The 18,802-nt window shown below is 51.7% G+C and overlaps 1 protein-coding gene across 1 annotated transcript in view; it reads left to right on the top strand.

The window, feature by feature from the left end:
- The window catches only part of Px (MAP7 domain-containg protein plexus), a 61,676-nt gene that overhangs the window by 2,519 nt on the left and 40,355 nt on the right, over positions 1–18,802 (top strand). Inside the window, exons 3-7 of the mRNA XM_076816010.1 lie at positions 584–840; positions 922–1,562; positions 1,641–1,832; positions 1,937–2,621; positions 2,714–2,810. Of these exons, the coding sequence (XP_076672125.1) occupies positions 584–840; positions 922–1,562; positions 1,641–1,832; positions 1,937–2,621; positions 2,714–2,810 (1,872 nt within the window). The remainder of the gene's footprint in view (positions 1–583; positions 841–921; positions 1,563–1,640; positions 1,833–1,936; positions 2,622–2,713; positions 2,811–18,802) is intronic.

The following is an 18,802-nucleotide window of genomic DNA, read 5'->3' as shown; positions in this document are numbered from 1 at the left end:
TATGTCTTGAATTCTTAACTGTGCATATGTATATCTTATGATGCGCGTTTGGTCCGAAAAAGTCCGATAGATATGAGAGCCCGGAGTAAAGAGTTTCAATGCGAAGGCAGTAAGGCAGTTATATCGCGTTTAATAGTGTTTTGGCAGTAAATGAATGAATTGCATTATTTCTGGCAGATACGATTCTTCCGTTCAGTAGAGTAAATGTTTGTAAATAAAGGTTAACAGTCCCATAGATTAAGCGACAAAAATACGTTTAATTTAAATTATGATGCCCGTCATCAGTGCGCGTTTAACTTGTTCGACCTCTTGAGATTTAATTCCGCTGATCTGATACTCATTAGTCTGCTGGTCTCGCTGATAACTAGGTCACTCGAAATCAATCTGTTGAAACCGGGGAAATGATGAACTATGAAATTGTCGCTGTTGCACATTTAAAGCGTAGGGATAAAGTCGTGAAAATTACTGTGTCAGAGTAGGCTACGGGCAACGCGACGGTGTATAGTTCGTTCGGAGCACATCGGACAAATTTTCCGCTGCTGTGAATCGAGTGCTTCGTGTTTATTTGGTCGTACGATTACAGCCATTTACAGTGGTGGATCCTCGTCAAGTGTCGGCACTGACATCTTAGACCTCTCGATGCCAGACAAAAATTCAGTTACGGAAGTCTGTTACGTATGTGGGGATGAATTCAAAAGAGGGTCACTTAGTCATATTGCAGCAAAACCACTGCCAACTCCGCCACATCCATCCGCCAGTCCCCCGCCGTTTTTTCCTTCTCTAATGCTTCATCCAAGGCCAAGTAGAAGTCGACCTATGGACAGTGCCGGTCGTGTACAGGTACATGTCTATTGCTTAAGTCTATATTCCCATAACGATCACACCATAGCCTGTGAAAAAACTTGGCGCTTTTCGTTCTAGGCGTGTTCGGCGTGTCAGAATCACCTTCTGTTACAATGGAAGGCATATACTCGGCAGGGGGTACCGCACGGTGATCGAAACTACACGCTCCGCAAACGACAAGCACCTGCAATGGATACAACCACCTTCATTTGTTACACTTGCGCACTCGAGTACCCTTCGTCCAGTATTAGACTTCTTTACTGCTGTCCTAATCCCGAGAAGGAGGCGTACTATCCTTTTATTTATTCCCTGAGGCCTCCAGCAGGAGCTAGTCCCATTAGTCCTCAGGGGATGGTGCAAGTCTGCTCGATATGCTACAAAGCTATACCGCAGAAACAGCAAGTATTCGGCGGAGAGAATCACGAGGCCCAACCCTCGGGGCAGAGTGTGGATTTCCGACAGCAAGGTCCTTCGCCGCGACCCGCGGTGGCCAAGTCCCCGGCTAATTCCGCCGGCAGCGATATTCGTTTCAAACCGTATGATTTGAACAAGTCCACTGTTGCCACGAACAAGCAACGCAGCGGCACGGTAAAAGGACCCACACCCGGGCAACGAAACTCGCCGAACAATGGTCCCGCTGAAAACGGAACCGTTGCTCTCGGCCAGAACTATAGGTGCTATATTTGTGAGAGACTGTACCCTCGCAATCATATGGAATGGTATGATCATTGGACAACCGTAGCTATCCGCAAATCTCATCGAGGACGTTATTAATCGTTATCGTGTTCTCTTAAAAGGTTGTCCACAAGCCCGGAGGGAATGAATTCGCACGCCATGCATTTTCCCTGTTTAAGGGGAATGGCACGCACCTCGGAGAATGCCTGTATGGATAGTCATGGCAGAGTGTTGGCTTGCAGTCATTGCGTGAATCATCTTGCCCAACAATGGGAAAGTATGGATGCCGAACGAGTTCCTTTAGAACGTCGCAGGTTAGTTCTCGCTCTTAAAAACAGTGCTCAGATTCGCTTTCAACCCCCCGTCTCGAATCTATCCCTCTCTCTCTCTCTTTCTCTTTCTCTCTTTGATTATTCAGGTATGATATTCCTAGTCCACATCCAAACGGCGATGTGAACCGGTCAATCGCCACCCCACCGAGTTCTAGTTCAGATCGAACGTTTGGTAGCAATCCAGGCACATCGAGCAGTTCCATCTATTGTTTCCTATGTGGCTTGCATAGTGACTTAACGCTTGCAAGAGTGTTGTACGGTCGTCCTCAGGGTCGTAACGCGCCCTTTTTCCCCGAATTATTACGTCACCAATCCCCGCCGAACGCTGAGCAACTTCGGGAGGATGGTTCCGCACTTGTGTGTACGTTCTGTTATCACTCGCTGTTGGCTCAGTGGCGCCGATACGAATCTCTCCCTACCGGTCAGCAAGTGAATGCCGCTGAAAGACAGTACAATACTCACGACTACTGCTGCTACGTTTGCGGTATTACAACGTACAGAAAACGGGTCAGAGCGCTACTTGTGAAAGATTTCCCCTTCCTGAGGTACCACAGACAACCGGAGAAAAGTTTGTTACTGGAAAACGGGGACTTTGCGGTGGTCTGTTTGGACTGTTACGAAACGTTGCGCACCCAAAGTCTCGAATACGAACGATGGGGCTTACCAATTGAAAAACGCGAATACAATTGGATAGTGCAGCCACCACCGCCCGAAGACAGCCCCGACGCGGCTATCGCTCGATTGCCGTCCGGTGAACGATCCGAGAAAGTGGTGAGTTATTTTCCAACAATTCAACATTTGTGAGTGCTTGCGCACCGCTGCACGAACGTTTCATTAACGTACGTTCAACATTTGTGACGTAGGTCCCGTCGACGTTAACCGTTAGACCAGCGCGGAAGAACTGTTCCCCCAAGGCACCGGACAAGAAGGTTTCGACGAAGGTTCCGGAAAAAGAACAAGGTGAGTGACAAATTTCTCCCCGCTTTTTACATCCTACTTTTCCGGGACCGGTCGCTAAAAATATTGGACGAAACCGTGGGCAGCGCGCAGACGGAATGGGAGGTATATAACAGGAACGATACATCGAGAAAAGTAAGCGGTGTTCTTTATTTGCTGCCGCTCTTTTCCTTTATTTGCAGACCTATGTACATATATACAAAGATTAAGCGCATAAGTGCTGCAGATAACGAAAGCTGTTCGGTGGTCAAACATTTGCCAGACACGCTAAGGTTATCTGTCTGTATTTTAACGCTATCTCAAACGTATGCATTCACCTCCCCGGAGTCACTCGAGTCGAACGCCTTACAGTGTCTGCGTGTCGGTGTAATATTTCTCAGAAACCATTAGATTTCAAATTCTGGTTACGCGATATCGTTAACCAGCATTAATTCGACAAAGGATCGTATAAAGTTTCGTCAGCTCGCGTTTACTATAGAATCTGAAACGAAGAGGGGGGGGGGGGGGGAAAGGTAGAATTCTTTTCGCAGCTGACGCTGAAACAACGGGCGCGTTTCGCATCTTCGTCTCGTATAGAGTGAATCTAACGGGTGGGACATACATACGAGGTATACGTGTATACGTAGCTGAACAAAGACACAATGATATATCTGGAGACGCGAGGGTGGTCGGTACGGCGGAGCAGGGATCGAGACAGGGGGCGAGTGGATGAGACGTGAGTGGAGCTCTTAAAAATCCAACAGACAAAAGGATACTGACGGTTGAGAACCATCCAAGAGGAGGGCCTGATGGTTTGCGTTCGAGTGAATTCGTTCCTTCCTCTGTTATCCCTCTTTCTTTCTTTTTTTTTTTTTTTCGGTCTTCTGGATCTCTCCCCATTCCTTCGAATTACGAGCGAGAAAATATCTTCTGCGCCGTAAGACTTGCTCGATGATACGATCGGTCCAAACCCGTACCCAGAGTATCAATCGCGTTACTCCAAAATTATTTTAACCCAAGGTTTTTTCTTACAACCGAACCACTGACCCAACGATACCCGAGGGTGTCGCTTAGCGATTATTTAAAGCCGTTAAAATCTTTGCACGTATATATCGCACAACATTCGAACAATTTTCAGTGAATTTTCTGTAATAATTCAACTCTGCGTGGCGCGTATATTTTCCGTGGAAACAAAATTCCGCACAGACAGGCTACTTTGCCGCCTCACCGCTGTTAGTCCATCGCACCTTTTCTTCTTTTTATCGCTTTGGCTTACCAGCCGTGCACGGGATGCTCTCTTACAGAAAGGTAAGTTTCCTCGAGTTTACGTCGGCGATCGTATAACGCCCCTGCGCAGGCCTGCTATTTAGAAGTCGTAAACTTACACTCGACAAGACTGGCCGAGCAATTTTTGCTTTCGAGTCGGGTATGTAAAGTGCGCGTAGGAAACACCCGGACGGTACAGCCGGGACGACGTCCGTCTATAAATAAATAATTCTTGTGGTTCTCCAGATGCGACACAAGAGTGCCGTAGAAAGGTAGCCTCTTGCACGTTCATTCGCTTGTTTCCCGTACCCTTGGATGAAAGGCACTCTGGTTTTCGAAATCTTCTGCGAAATGGGTGAAAGGATCGATCGAGTGGCGAAGAGTTAGAGTTGGTCGGGACACAGATTCCGGGGCAAGAAGCGTGCGCTCGTTTGAGAGAAAACGACGTTTCCAGGAAACACGATCGTCGAGATCAGGAGGTCGATTAAGGTCGGTCGATCTAGCTTAGACGAAGTAGGCGGTTTGAGGTGTTGGAAGGACTTAACGGAGGGTTCGGTAGAGGGGGTGGTAGTGCTCGTTGATAGTTAAAGGGGGCAAGTGGAGGAGAGCGAGACCAGGATGGAGGGTGCAACGGAGAAATAGGAGGGGCTAGAGGAGAAAGAGCAAACGCCCGCAGCATGACACCGCATTGCGCCCACTTGCCAACCCGCCCAACACCTAAATTCGAATTAGGGAGCCAGTCCTGTCGTTTCTCGTCAACACGACTCTCCTGTACTGGTAAACCTGCAGGCAGGACATCATCGTCTCCTTATACCTCGGCACATAGCGAGCGAGAGAGAGAGAGAGAGAGAGAGAGAGAGAGAGAGAGAGAGAGAGAGAGTGAGAGAGAGAGATATGCGTATATACGTACATGTATATGTATATATTGTATATACACGTAGGTAACTTCTACCCAGCACGACCCTCCTTTACTCTCACTCCCTCTCTCTACTTCTCTCTCTCACTCTCTCTCTCTCTCTCTCTCACACCGGGAGAGCAATCAGAGGGAGCGAGGTGAAGAGCTCGTTTTCCTCTTCCTTTGGGGATCGATATCAACGTTATCGACTGCTTTTCTCGCTCCTTGTCGCTCGAAGTACCACGTCGGAGTTGCTCACGTATTCTCGGCAGGCGCGCAGCCAAAAGGCTCGATTTCGGCGCGTACACTTTCTACCGCCAAATCGGTGCCAGGTCTCGACTTAAACTTCCCGCCCGACGAACGAACCCGTAGCTAATCAAACTCCTGCGCTCTAGGGACTCGTGCCTTTACAACTTCTCGCGCTCATGATTCTCCAGCGCGTTTCGCTATTTCCTTGCGAGGCGCGCGGAAAATGAGCCGGAGGAAGGAGCGAAGGCGGGACGACCGTCTCTCCTCGTCTATCGATAATTCGTTGTCGGAGCGACGCTTTTAATTCGAGCTGGACGCGGGAACTGGGACGCTTTAATCAGATATCCACGGTGATATTTACATTTTGATGGCTCGCGGGTTAATACCGCAGCGCTACACACCCCCGCGCCCGTTGCTCGCACATCTACGTGCACCCTCTTAGTGCGAGGTACGCGCGGCGGCGGCCCCTCTGTTGGCTCGTGTTAATAATTAACCACCGACTGGCGTGCCGAGTAGCTTTTGCGAGCACTCGCGGCCAACTCCACGGCTCGTTTCATTTCAAGTAACATTCCAGTTACGCTCTCTCTCTCTTCTGCTTGCCGATGCAGCTAGCGTAAAATGTGCTGTCTTTGCTGACACTTTTTTCGCGCCCGGAACTTTCTACCGCCTCTTTTGAACCTCCTGCAAATAGCTACACCTTCTGGCGCGCACGTTGCTTCGTGGATCTCGAAGACTCGGCCAGGTCGGCACACTTCGAATCGTTCGTGACGAGCAGCTTTTCCGAGCTCTTTCAGGTAAATCCATGAAATCAGTGGTCGATAGATCGCGCGGACTGTCTCGATGACGCACAATTCCTCGAGAGTCTAACAAGATCTATTTACTGGGCCGCCGATCAGCTTTCCGGGGAAGGGGCGGCAAAGAGGAGACGCGTCAGGTCGATTCTGTGGGAGGCGGAGGTGAATCGTTCTTAACGTCCGACGTGGAATCACCCTCGCTCGGCCGTGATAAAAATAATACAGCTTATTAGCCTCCTGGGGGTCGGCTGTGCCTTTGGGAGGGTGTTGGTGGACGCGGACGTGAACGTGAATACGCGTACGCGGTGGTAGGTTGAAGCGAGGGTGAGCACGGACGGGCGCGTTTGTACGTCGGAGGTTGAGCAGGAGGGAGCAAACGAAAGGCAGAAAGAGAGGAGGAAGATCGAAAGAGGAGAAGGGACGAGGGAAGAGGGTTGGTCACGGCATGGTTGAAGGTGGAAAGAGGATAGTGAACCATGATGGAAGAGGAAGGGCGAGAGGGGAAAGTTCCCTGTCGCCGCCACGCATTGATTTTGCTCGACAGACAGCCGCCTGTTGGGTTCTCTGACTCGGGAACCTAACTGTTCGCTGTGGGTTCGCTCGCACGCTCTCTTTCCGTCGCTTTTCCTCCTCGCAAGACTCAGACCTTCTTTCAGCTCTCCGCCTCTGCGCGACCCCAATCGCGTCCAATCTTCTTTTTCGCCTCTTGCCGCGAACGCCGCCGTTCGACGCCGCGTCACGCCGAGCCCGGCGAGTTTTGTCCGTCCTCGGACTACGTGGAAAACGCTCTCGTTATCTTGTCGCGGCGATACTTGTTGCTGTCACGCTGCTCGATCGCGCGAGACCAACATATCGATCCCCGTCCGCCGAACAATTGCCGTTTCTCCGCGCCCCTGTGCGCGTTTTAATCCGCGAATAGAGCCGTGCTCGAAAGAATACGCTGGTGGTTATTGGGTCGACGATAACCTTTAATAGCCGTATCAGTTTATTGGGCCGGTATTTCGATATCCACGAGTCTCCTCGTGCTTCCGTTCCGCCGGTACTCCGTTCCCCGCCGAGGGGGGGGGGGAGATTAATTACGCATCGAATGCGATATGTCGTCCGACGTGGGAACGCACGCAGGGATGCACCGCAATACCGTTGGCCCGTATAATTCTAACGCAAAGTTAATTATTCGCCGGCGAGCGCGAGTGTTAAACTGCTTTAAATTTTACTCCTCGGTGTAATCGCCTTGTCTCGACGCAGCGCATTATGGCAAACATAATGGGCGCGATAACCGTTGCTAATGCATACGTACCGTCTTACGTAAACACCAGTGCGTCCTCAAAGAATTTTCAGCGCATGTACCGCCAGGCTCAATCGAATTACATCGAACCTTGGCTTCGAAGTGGTCGCCCCTAGGGTTTCCCTGCCGCGTAATAAGCTTCCGTAGCTTTCCGTTAAGCTGTGCGTAAAGAACCACTCGCCGCCAAATTGCTCTCAGGCTCGCGGGGTCTTCGGTCCGGTTCGATCGAGGGTCAACCGATACGCCTAGCGTTCAAACCATATTTCACGATTACACCTCTGATTCGATCAACGGATTGCTCGGCCGAGTGGATTCGAAACGGAACCCGATGCATGTATCGTTCCTTTGAACGCGAAACCCGCGCCCCGAATTATTTAAACGGTACGCTGCGCGTTCTCGCGTCCGCGACCTCGATATACGTTATCGAGGGTCGAGCAGCCGATAACGCGAGTAGTAAAGTTCCCGCCACGGAGGTCAGAGTTCTTGAGTGTCGCGGCACGGCAATTATTTACAAAGCCGGCAACTTTTTAATCGCGCTATCTACGAATCCTTTCTGCCGTCGCTTCCGTTTATCAACCCCCGTTCTTACGTTCCGCGCTCGCAAAGTTCCGCGGCTCGTGTGACGTGCGCGTTAAAGTAGCAGGGTGAAGGGACGATGGGCGGCGGTACGATCAGGCTGGGCGAAGTGGCTGGATTTTAGCGGGGGTCGGCGGAGGGTGCCGGGACAGCCGGAGGGTGGATCGGTGACTAGGCGATGGAAGGGAGGGAAGCTGAGCGGCTTGCTGGTTTCACAGCGCGTGCCGTTTCAGCGCCAGATGGCTTTGAAAGAGCGAGAGAGCGAGAGCCGGAGCGGTAGAGGAAGACAGGAACACAAGGATCGTGGTCCGTATACGTGCCCTCTTCTCGCCTATTACCCCGAGGCGAGTACGGTTACGCAAGAGGGCGGGAAGAAAGGAAACGGAACGTAGCCAACATTCCCGAATCCACCACCATTTTTTCTCTCCCCGAGATTTCATTAAATTCTCCACTCGCGCGTCCCAAGGTTCCTCGGAATGGTTCCTCGCTCACCCGTTCGCCGAGGTAGACGCAGGAGCAACTGGGAGTTTAACCGGGTGCTGCCGGTATTATTAGATTCTGAAAAGAGGGGGCAGCGTTCTCCTTCGACCCTCGGCTGCGAGTGTAATCCCCGAAACGATTCTCGAGGGCTCGAGAAAGATATCCGCCCATGCGAAATCGCAGGGTCCTCCGCGACGCGATAATCAGGAATTCTTTTATTGGACGACCGTTTTGGGGCCGGTGAATCGGGCGCCGCCGATCACGCGCCGACACTCTTTGGGACTCGTACGGCTCGTCGCGAGCAATTACTTCCGCTCACGATTTGGAAGAAGCGGCGCCGACCATACTACGGCACTCGGAGCAGGTAGGTACGCGAGAGGATCGGGGACGAGGAACGTTTGCAAAAGGAGGGAGAGGATTGCCGGCTCGTAAAGCGATTCGCAAAGACGCGTGTAATAACACGCGGTGGGTTCCATTGGCCAAAAAGCGAGCGGGCGGTTGGCCGTCCTCTTTCGCGTCGCGCGCTCCTAGCCCGCTCTCTCTGACGCGGGTCGGGCGAAGTTGCTCCGAGGAGTACGGTAACCGTGCGATATACATACATACCCACGTACACAGAGGGGCACGATGAAACATGGAGGGGTTGTTGGGGAGAGGGGCACGAAGACGAACGAAGCACGTCGAACGCGCGCGCGACTCGGTTCTTCAGTCGAGTACCAGCCACCGTTGGTATCGCGTCGTTTTGGGGTGGCGGTTGCGCTCTCGTACGGCACACCGCACGGAACAGAGAGAGAAGGAACGGCTCGTTAACGATGGATTTTCTCTGGTACGGTGCGTAGGCGGTCGTCGGGTCCGCCGCAGTCGCTTGGTCGGTGGGAAAACGCGAGGAGCGAGCGCACGCGCAACGGGCGATACCCGACGCGCTTTAAAAGCGTCGGTTCCTACGCTCTCCACCCCCTCTGGCTCTCTCCTCCCTTCTGGCTGGCCGTAGAGCGTCTCCCTCCCTCTTTCCTCCCTGTTCTGTTGTCTGTGTCGCGCGGTCGGTCGTCCGCTCGGCCTCCGTCGCGTCGACTGCGAGGCGCGCGCGTGAAAATATATCCTGGCCGTCTGGCGGTAGCGCCGAAGCATTCAGTCAATTAGCCGTAATGGCACGACCTGCCGCGTCGGTCTCGGCCAATTAAGTGGTGATTAGTGCGCGGAGCGGAACTCTGCCATCGCTCGCGTATCTCTCTCTCTCTCGCGCACTTTCCGCACGGACGTGCAACGCCACGCCGCGTCGTTCGACGATAGATCGCGATCGCGTAGTTTCTCTCGCTGCCAGTAGCGGGACGAGTGTGGTGCGAACAACAAGCAAAACCTCCCTTCAGCCTCCGTGTCGCCGGATCTCGCGAGCTGTGCCGCGATCTATACGCTCCAACTGCTTTTCGACCGCTCCGGTGCTCGCTGCGACTGGTTTTCTCTTTTCTCGCCGCGTCGCGTCGAGAAAACCTTTTTGCGCGTCGACGGGCGAAGGCGCGAGTGTGCGGAACGGTGGCGCGCACGGTAGCGCGATCCACTCGAAGCTGTAAATCACGCGTCGACGTCGGACAGAAGCAGGAGTATGCGCGATGAATGATGATACCCGCGCGCGTTCCGAACCATTTGGAAAGTGCAGCTGTGCCGATTCAGCCGCGGCAACAATGACATTTCTTGCCGGCCTCTTGTCGCCTCCTTATCGGCGCTAATTTTCGTACGGTCAGACGGGAAGCAGCGAGAAGGGATTTCGAGCTTCTCCAATTAATCGGCCAGTGATTTATCTCGAAGCGTGAATACGTGAAATAATAAAGGGTGGTGGAGAAGAAAAGTGCGCGGAATGCGTGATCGACGAATGGATCGAGGAGCTGCGTGGACGTAGAAAAATGCTTCTCGATCGATTGGACGAGGTCACGAAAAGAAAGAGGCCTCGCGCCAAAGTTTGCTGGTAGCTTCGCAGCATCGCAAGGATCGCAAGGATCGCGTGCATATATTCGCCTCGAGAAGGAGCTAGCTCTCTCGCACGGCACTCAGAATGGACTTCCGGGCGCCGCATCCACTCGTGCACCCCTCGCACGCGGGACACCCCTACTACTACCCAGGTAGATTTCACCGATGCTTTTACCATCGTATCGAGGCTTTTACCTCCGCTCAATCATTCGTCACTTCCTGCGTCGAATGACGTTTTGCCATCGGTGCGGTAAAGATCAAGCCTCGGCTAATTATTTTCTAATTCCTTTTGCGTTCTTCAACTTGGAAATGAAACGCGAAAGGTGCGCGAAGTGTTCCGAATAGGTCTTGGCATCCGACAAGCAAATTGATAACTCGTAACTGTCGGTTTTATCGCGGACGCGGGCGGGGGTGAAGAGGTCGGAACGCGAACGATCTCGTGACACGCGAGACGAGAGCTGCGCTAAAAATGCCTCGGTCGTAGCGAGTCGATTTACGTCGACCGCGGTTTCGTCACCTGCCTCGCGTGAACCAAGAAATTGGCTTTCACCAAAGTTTCTAGCATCCGCGATTGACGTGCCGCGCTTGCTCGCCGGCTCCGTGGATGGAAAAAAAGGAGAGAAAGAGTGACTGCAACGCGCCGGCGGTGCACTTCGCCGCCGAGTACTGGCAATTTTCTTAACTACCTCGCCGTACTTCACCTCCGGTTGGTCGCCCGAGCCGCGCCGCGCGTATAATTTAAGTTATCGCCACCGCAATGTTCCAGAGACGCCAGAGAAACCAACCATCGATATATGCGCATGTACGCAGTCTGCTTAACGTGGCGCGACGTGGCTTGCCCTCTTTTTCTATATGTTCTCCTATTTTTTCCTTTGTAAATGTCAAACAGCCGCGCTTAGACATCGAGTATGGTTACTGAAAAAGTTGTTTACAAAAAACACGAATTCAGAATTGCAGTTTACTCGCCGCTACCTACTCCTCATCAGCCGATGTCGCGTAGTTAATTCAACATCGTGTCTTTTTTTCGTCGAGCTTCGATTTTCGATAGCAAATATTAGAGCAGCGCGTTTGCCGAATTTGCGTATCGGTACGCACGTAGTTATCAAAAGCTCACTATTGCATCTCTCTCTCTCTCTCTCTCTCTCTCTCTCTCTCTCTCTCTCTCTTTTTCTCTCTGTCTCTCTCTGTCTCTGCCCCTTTCGCGTTTCTCTTAAACATTGGCACGAGCTCACCTTCTTCCACTCTTTTTCCTCTTTCGCTCGTTATTCGTTTTCATCGCGCCGGGGGCGATAAAACTAACTGGACATCCGTAACGCCGAGGACGACGAGTCCGTTTTAATTCCTGCACGCCGCTCGAACGACGGATATCGGGTATCGTGTCTGCGACCGCACACGAAGCCCCTGCCGCTTCCACGATATTCCCTCCGTGCCAGCTCCACCTTCGTCTCTCTCGTTGTTGCCGCTTTTTCCATCGAGAAATTAATTATCTGTCGTCGACGAGCAGCGATTCGAAGCGTGGTCTCCGAGCCGTGAACCATTTTTCCCTCCTGGGAACGAAAAATCGCGACGAGCTTTGCGCGGCGGCGGTCTCCGTCAAATAAGGTACTTGAATGCCTAATGTCTTGCTTACCTGTTACGCGAGAAAGGCAAACTCTCCACGAGCAACTTGCGACAGGCTCCTTGTATAATACTTCACTCGTCCGCGGAATATGAAACATCGTTTTCCTAATATCGAATCCACCTGCGACAAAACGACTAAATGTTGCGGAGTGGCTCCTTCGACCGTTTCTCACCCGTAAATCGTTCTTCCGATAGGGAGGAACGGAACGACGTTCGTCTTTCTCTTCTCCTTCCGCTCCCTTTCTCCGACACTTAAGGGGTTACCTACCGTCAGGAGGTAGAAAGAGAATCGAATCTTTGGGAATTTATTTCAGAAAGTACATGCATATTTTTATGCAATGGCTTTTGTATTCAAATGAAGGACACTTTGACAGGTTATTACGTTATGTTTTGGTATAAAAATATTTAGTTATTGCACAATTACAACTGGTTTCCCGGAAGCTGTTTTTAGAAACATGTTTTGCGGTGACCAACATCATTCGGAACTGGGTTATCTGAAATAAAAAAACGAAGAAGATTTAGTTAGTACAATAGTTTATCTAGAATTTAATCGTTCCGTTTCATAAAATATTAATCTGGGATAAAATGGCAGATGTTTAAAGTGAAATGATCGACTTTCATAGAAAGAAACACTTGTTTTTCCTCCATAAAATAAAAACTATGCATTAGAGAAACAAATGCTTCGATTAAAGACTAGATTTGAATGTCTAGAAGAAACCTACAAAGTTTCAGAGCGATTGGTGAAGCGGTTTAGGAGAAATCGTGGTCACTGGTCTAAAAACAGCTTCCGGGAAATCAGTTGTAATTTTGCAAAATAACTAAATATTTTTATACCGAAACATAATATAATAGCCTGTTAAAGTGTCCCTCATTTGAATACAAAAACCATTGCATAAAAATATGCACGTACTTTCTGAAATAAATTCCCAAAGAATCGATTCTTTTTCTAAATCCCTTAAAGGCTGATTCAGGCACGCCGAGTAATTTATTCAAGTAGCGAGTAATTTAGTAATTTTTCGCGTGTGAACACTAAAATTTAGTAAAGTAGTTTAGTAAAACAATGGTAAATTACTCGCTACTCGACTAAAATAGTAGACGTGTCTGTTACAGCCTTGAGAGCTGGCGAATGCAAACAAAAGAGACTCTGCTTTCTGTCCGCAAAGAAGAATCGATAATCGCGGCTAGATTTCCTCGGTGAAATTGAACAGGGGGGAAGAGTTGGCGATATCGTGCTCGACTTTTGGAACGCGGTAAAAATTATGAAAATGAGGCCTGTGTGTTTTTGCGCGCAAGAGACCTTAGAGGAGTCCGCGTATTACGCAGATACAGTAGCCGCTGCCATTCGTTGCCAATAATTATTATGAATTGCGTGTCATTATAGATAATTCTTATCGCGGCCAGTACTACACAGTCGCCGAAGCGGTTCTTGCAATAATAGCACAAAGATAATTATTCTAATTGATTTCTGTGCGCGTTGTGACCTTAAACATCGATAACTCGGCGATGTGAAAAATATCGTGCCACGGAGTGGTGGTGTGCTGGTGCTCGTAGCGGGACTTGCACAGCGTATCATTGATCGCGTGCGAATCTAAAACGCGAACGAGCTTGCGGGAGAGCGCGTGGTTACGCAACGCAGTGGACGCGGGGCATTAATTTTTCCGAGAAATGTTAGCTAAGTCTAGCTCTGTCGTTGGATGCTCGCGTTCGTCAGGTTCGTGGGGCTGTGCAGTGTTCCAGCTGCGGGAGTCCGGGGCTGCGAGGAAGCCCCAGTAACAGGCCTCGGGGTTAAATCCAGTTCCATTACGGGATCTCCGATCCGGGTGGTCGCCTAACCGCGTATAACTTGGCTAATTCCCGTAACCTCTCCGTGATGCGCCTCTACACATGTGTGTACACGAGCCGTTTCTATAACTAGACCGAATAAGGTACGAGCCCTGGCCACTGGTCCCCGTTCTTAAATCTACGCTCATCCCTGCCCACTGATTCGTGAGTGACGTTCATCTAAGACGCCTGTTCGCGTCTACTTGCTGCTAGAGGCTCAACAATCCTGTAAATACCACAGTCAAGTGCAATAGTAGCATCGGTTCAGTCAGAATGGTGCAGCAGGCACTGCTCATTTGGCGATGGAAGGATATTGCAATGGAGGTGAATGGGAAGCGAATCGCAGCTGAGCTACCGCAGGCGGCCTTCAGCGTGGCCCGAGCCCGTCCGTCCGTCCGTTCTCGCTCCTACCCCTCATTTTTTTCAAGCTGTTTGTCTCGATGCCCGGGGCATGTTTACTTTGACGCGCGCAGCTGATCCCACGACTTCGCTATTGCCGCATCCCCATGAATGGGCGAAGGAAACCCGAGCCAGCGGCAGCGAGCGCGAGAAATCGGCTCGCGTTTCTAAGATACGCCGACGCGTAGCGTCGGTTTGTTTTTTTTCCCCTGGTATTCTGGCCTGTTTTTGCGCGGCCCACCCGTGCGGCACTGTAGATGTCTCGCAAGGCCTGCTCGGTACTCGGACCGTAACGAAGTGGAACGGGCGTAAAAACGAGTGGAAGACAATTAAGGAGGGTCCGCGGTCGGACGGCCGAGAGAGTGGCCTCAGCTGTTGGTAGGAGAAACAGGAGACGAGGAAAAAAACAGAAGGTCGTCCACCTATCGGTCTGATAAAGTCCATTACCTTCTCCTCTCGCCTTTCGATTCTCCGCACGATTTCTCTTCCTCCTTGGCTTCTCGCCCCGAATTCCCATGGCTCTTCCCTCCCTTCGCCTCGTCTCCATCGGCATCACCATCCCGGGGAAGGAGACCTTCCCCCTTGCACCTCAGAGATTCACTCGGAACAGTTTATTTTCATACCTTTGCTTCGCTACCAGGTCTCATAGAAAATCGCCCCAAGTCTCTCCCTCCCACTACCCTTGGCGCCCCTTTCCCCCGGCCCTCGGTGTCTCTCGTTCGCTCCGCAGTCCACTAAATAATTGCTAGGCAGCGGCGTTACTTTTTCTTCTTCCTGTTCTGCCACGCTCGACAAAGGGCTGTTAAAATAACCCTTTGTGTGTCTACCCAACCCCTTTGCAGCCTCTCTTTTCCTCGAGTATACCAGTCTCTCCTCTTGGGCCGTCGTGCGATGCATCCCCGCCGCTTTCCTTCCTCTCACCCGTCTCCTCCTCGGCCCCCCCCCCCGCCCTTCTCCTCCCTTTATACGCCGGCGTTCACCGTATTTACAAGCACCGTTTCACATCCGTCCTCGATCTCTTTCTCCCCGTTGCTCACTTTCTTGCTGCGCCGATCCCCGATGACCTCGCGTTCACTCGTGGATCCTAAAACCTGCTTGTCCCGTCCAGCCACGTTTCATTCGACCCGCTGCCTCCTTCTTTTTTCCCTCCCGCGTCTTTGTACCAAATGGCTTTGAAAGGTTTCGGGAGGCGCGTAGGTGATAGGCCTCTCGCGGTGGGCTTTGAGCGGAAGCAGGCGAGCGAGCGACCGAGCCGCGCATGTAAAATGCATGCCGCCGTCCCGACACGAGTGTTTCCTGTTATATAACTCACGTACGCCTTCCCCGAGTAACGGTGAGTGGGTGGATGGCGGCGAGGTCGAGGGTGAGGCTAAGGACGAGCGTGAGGGCCCCGACCGAGCGAAAGAACCGAGGCAAGGGTTGTGTTTTATCGTCGAAACGCGCGCCTTATGGCGCGTCCGCCTTCTCGCCCGCTGCGAAACTTCTTACTTCCGATTATTAACGTCCCCAATGCGGTTTTACGCGCCGAGCCGAGCCGACGTGGAAGGGTCGTAGTTTTCGCGCCACGTAGCGAGACTTCGCAGCCAGCGCGGCAGATTTTTTCTTTCAAACGTCGTTCCATCCGTTTCGATGGAAAAACCGGCAGCGTTAACAGGCGTTCCGATTTAATTGTTTCGCCGAATGAAAAACATGCTCGTTACGTGGCTCCGGGATCCTGTAATTTAAAGCGCGGCGATACCGGTTGCGCGTTTTGTCGGCTAATCGATAAAGGCGCAGACCCATAAATTGCCAAGGTTACGGAACCCATGGGGAGGGAGGTTAAATTGCTATAAATTGCCAGTACATTAAGCACCGCCTTTGCGTCGTCCTCCCGTCTTCCCTTTCTTCCAGAGCCTCGCGTATCTCGCGTGTATTCTATCGATGCGTCTACGGTGGCGCCTGGCGAAAACCAGTAATCCCACAATCGTTAGTTACTCTTCCTCCCGCGATAGTCGTGCGTTTCCAGAATTACAATCCCTGGACGACACGCCGCAGACGGTATATACATATTCGCGCGCGGTACTGCTGCGGTGAAATTCGCCCTGGCGGGTGCGGTAAGCCGCGCGCCGATCGTCGTCCCGACAAAGCTTTCCACGCTGCGTTGGCCTCTGAAACGCAATGATCAATCGTTCCGGTGCTGTACGGTAAGGTGAATATTTTCGCCGCTGTACGCTGCCGCGTCGTGTTCCATAAGCACCGCGCTGGAACCCTATCCGCCGTGAAATAATCACCGAGGAGGGTTGGAAGAACCCAAGGACTATGAATTAGGTATGACCCACCCCACATTGGAAACTCTCCCCTTCGATTTCGATCAATACTCCAAGCGTAGGTGCTGGAAGAAGGGATGAAGGGACGAAGGGCTGCACACACCACTTTCTTTTCGTCCCTTTGGAAATCCCCTCTCGACCTTTTCCCATCTTTTTTCTTTCAGAGACACCCTCCTACAGTCAAAGGCCAACAGTCGAATCAGGAGACGGTCCTTGCGAAACCAGTTACCACCGTCGAGAGTATTTTCAAATTAATTTATCAACGTTTTCGGGCTTCAAAGGCCCTTCGTCATCCCCTTGTGTTTAAAGGAGAGATTCAAGTGGTCTTGCTACGTTCTTACCCCTGTCTGCCATCTTTCTTCGCGTCTATGGGACTGCGTCATTGCTCGACGTACACCGCAATTGAATGTCGATATTCCTTCGACGATTCGTGAACCGCTTTCCCGCTTTCCACCCCCGTTCAAGCGATTCTTTAACGGCAAGCTTTCAAACTCCGACAGCGTACATTAACTATATCGAAAGGGTTAACTTGGTTCGTTCGGCCGGCCACAGATGCAAAGTGGGGTCGTTCTTTTTGTCACGCGCCGTCGCGTCCATACGAGTGCTAGCGGATGGTTTTTTGCCAAATGAAAATGCGGCGAGGGACGGGTTGTCCGCGTCGGATCATTTCCCTATTCTCCGTTCCTTTATTTCGTCGGTCTGGCGAATAGAGGAAGGCTCGACCGCCGTTGTAAATTATGAGCGCTTTACATGATCGCACGATTTATGGCTAATTCGTAATCATTAAAGTCACGCGAGCCGTTATGGGACGGGTTCGCATGTTGACTTCTCGCTGCGAGTTGATAACCGTAAGGGGTGGGCGCTAGGCGCGGGCGAGGGTGGAAGCGGGTGCTCCGGGTGGAGAGCCGCTGCTGGTGACTGTGGTTATGGAGGTGGCGCGCCGAGTCCTGCAACGAGCGCTGTATTTCATTGGATTAACGTAACTGGCGAGCGGCGTTTGCGTTTCAATTACTAGGCGAATTTACGATTCAATCGCGGCTGCGCAGCCGCGCGCCCGATGCGCCGAACGGGACGACACCCACTCGCCACCGAGAAATGGATCGGAAAAATGGCCAGTGAAATGATTGCAATGAAATTAGAACGATCCTTCGCGCACCGCGGTGTCAGCGCGCGGCCATCAAACCAACAGGTTCGGCTTTTAACCCCCGATCCATCTATCGATCGGCCCGTGGTAGACGAGTGGGCACTAATTTTTATTTGCTTCTTGCTCCCGCGATATTTGATTACCCAGCGAAACGCTCTGTTTTTCCCCCGCACGCGAAAACACTTAATCGCATTATAACGCGCTTTACGGGCTCCGGGTATACCTACGCCCGACGATGCCGGCAGAGCGTAATTGCCTCTATCCCGCTCTCCTCGTTTCCGCCAGCGTTATCCGAGGTTTGGCGCGTACGCGATTATCCGCCTCCGCTCCATCCTGTAACCGTTCGATAACGGTCTCGTGTTTGGTTTCGAATCGCTGCGCGTATCGTCCCTCGATTTTCACCGCAGATCACTTTCCCGTAATAGTTGGACGACACTTTCGGACCTGATCCGCGTCGACGTCGTGCTCTCCCTTTCGCGGCCGGTAAACCAGCGTATTTATACGCGGCTAAGCTACTTATAGAATGCGGACTGGAGCACGGAGATTTCCATGTTTGCCCATTGTTTCACCCTGTGGGAAGAGAACGGTGGTTGACGGGCGCAGACCCCAGCCCGAATAGGATTTCCCTCCGAGGGGTAGCTCGGCGGCGAAGGGAGGAGAGGAGGGAAGGGCGAGTCTGCTAAGCCAATACCATCCAGTGCGTTCCTAACCCGTGTTTAAGTAAGTTTCCACGTGGCATACTCGCCCGCTCGCCTTTGTTGCCTTCCCTCTTGCTTTGAAAATTATTAATCACCGATGCCACGCCGTTCGCGCGTTCCATTTTGGCATTGTTCCAGTGCCGGCCAATTTAACTGTTACCGGCGCGGATAAAGCGAGAAAGAGGAGCCGGCCAAGTAAAAAGACTCGAAAGTGTCGGTAATTAACGCGCCGGTATTGTGCCAGCTGGCTAACTTCGAGGCTCGGCTAACGGGGCATTCAGTTTTCGCGCAACCGAGAGCGGCGCGACTCGCGCCAGCCGAAAAAAGCCGATCGGTGATAAGTTTATTGGATGGACGAATCATAAAGTGGTGCGGCAATTTATGATGTTATTGCTGCGCTGAAAAAAAAAGGAAAAAGGAGGCGTAAGAAAGTCCGCGGGTTAAGTGGTCGGTAGGTTTTAACCTGCGCCGAGTGGGACGGCAGAGAGTCGAAGCTCCGCGCCTTTCGATCGTAATGAAAATTG

Source organism: Andrena cerasifolii, chromosome 7, assembly GCF_050908995.1.
Source record: "Andrena cerasifolii isolate SP2316 chromosome 7, iyAndCera1_principal, whole genome shotgun sequence".
NCBI classification, from domain to species: domain Eukaryota; kingdom Metazoa; phylum Arthropoda; class Insecta; order Hymenoptera; family Andrenidae; genus Andrena; species Andrena cerasifolii.
This window is presented reverse-complemented; position numbering and strand designations above follow the sequence as displayed.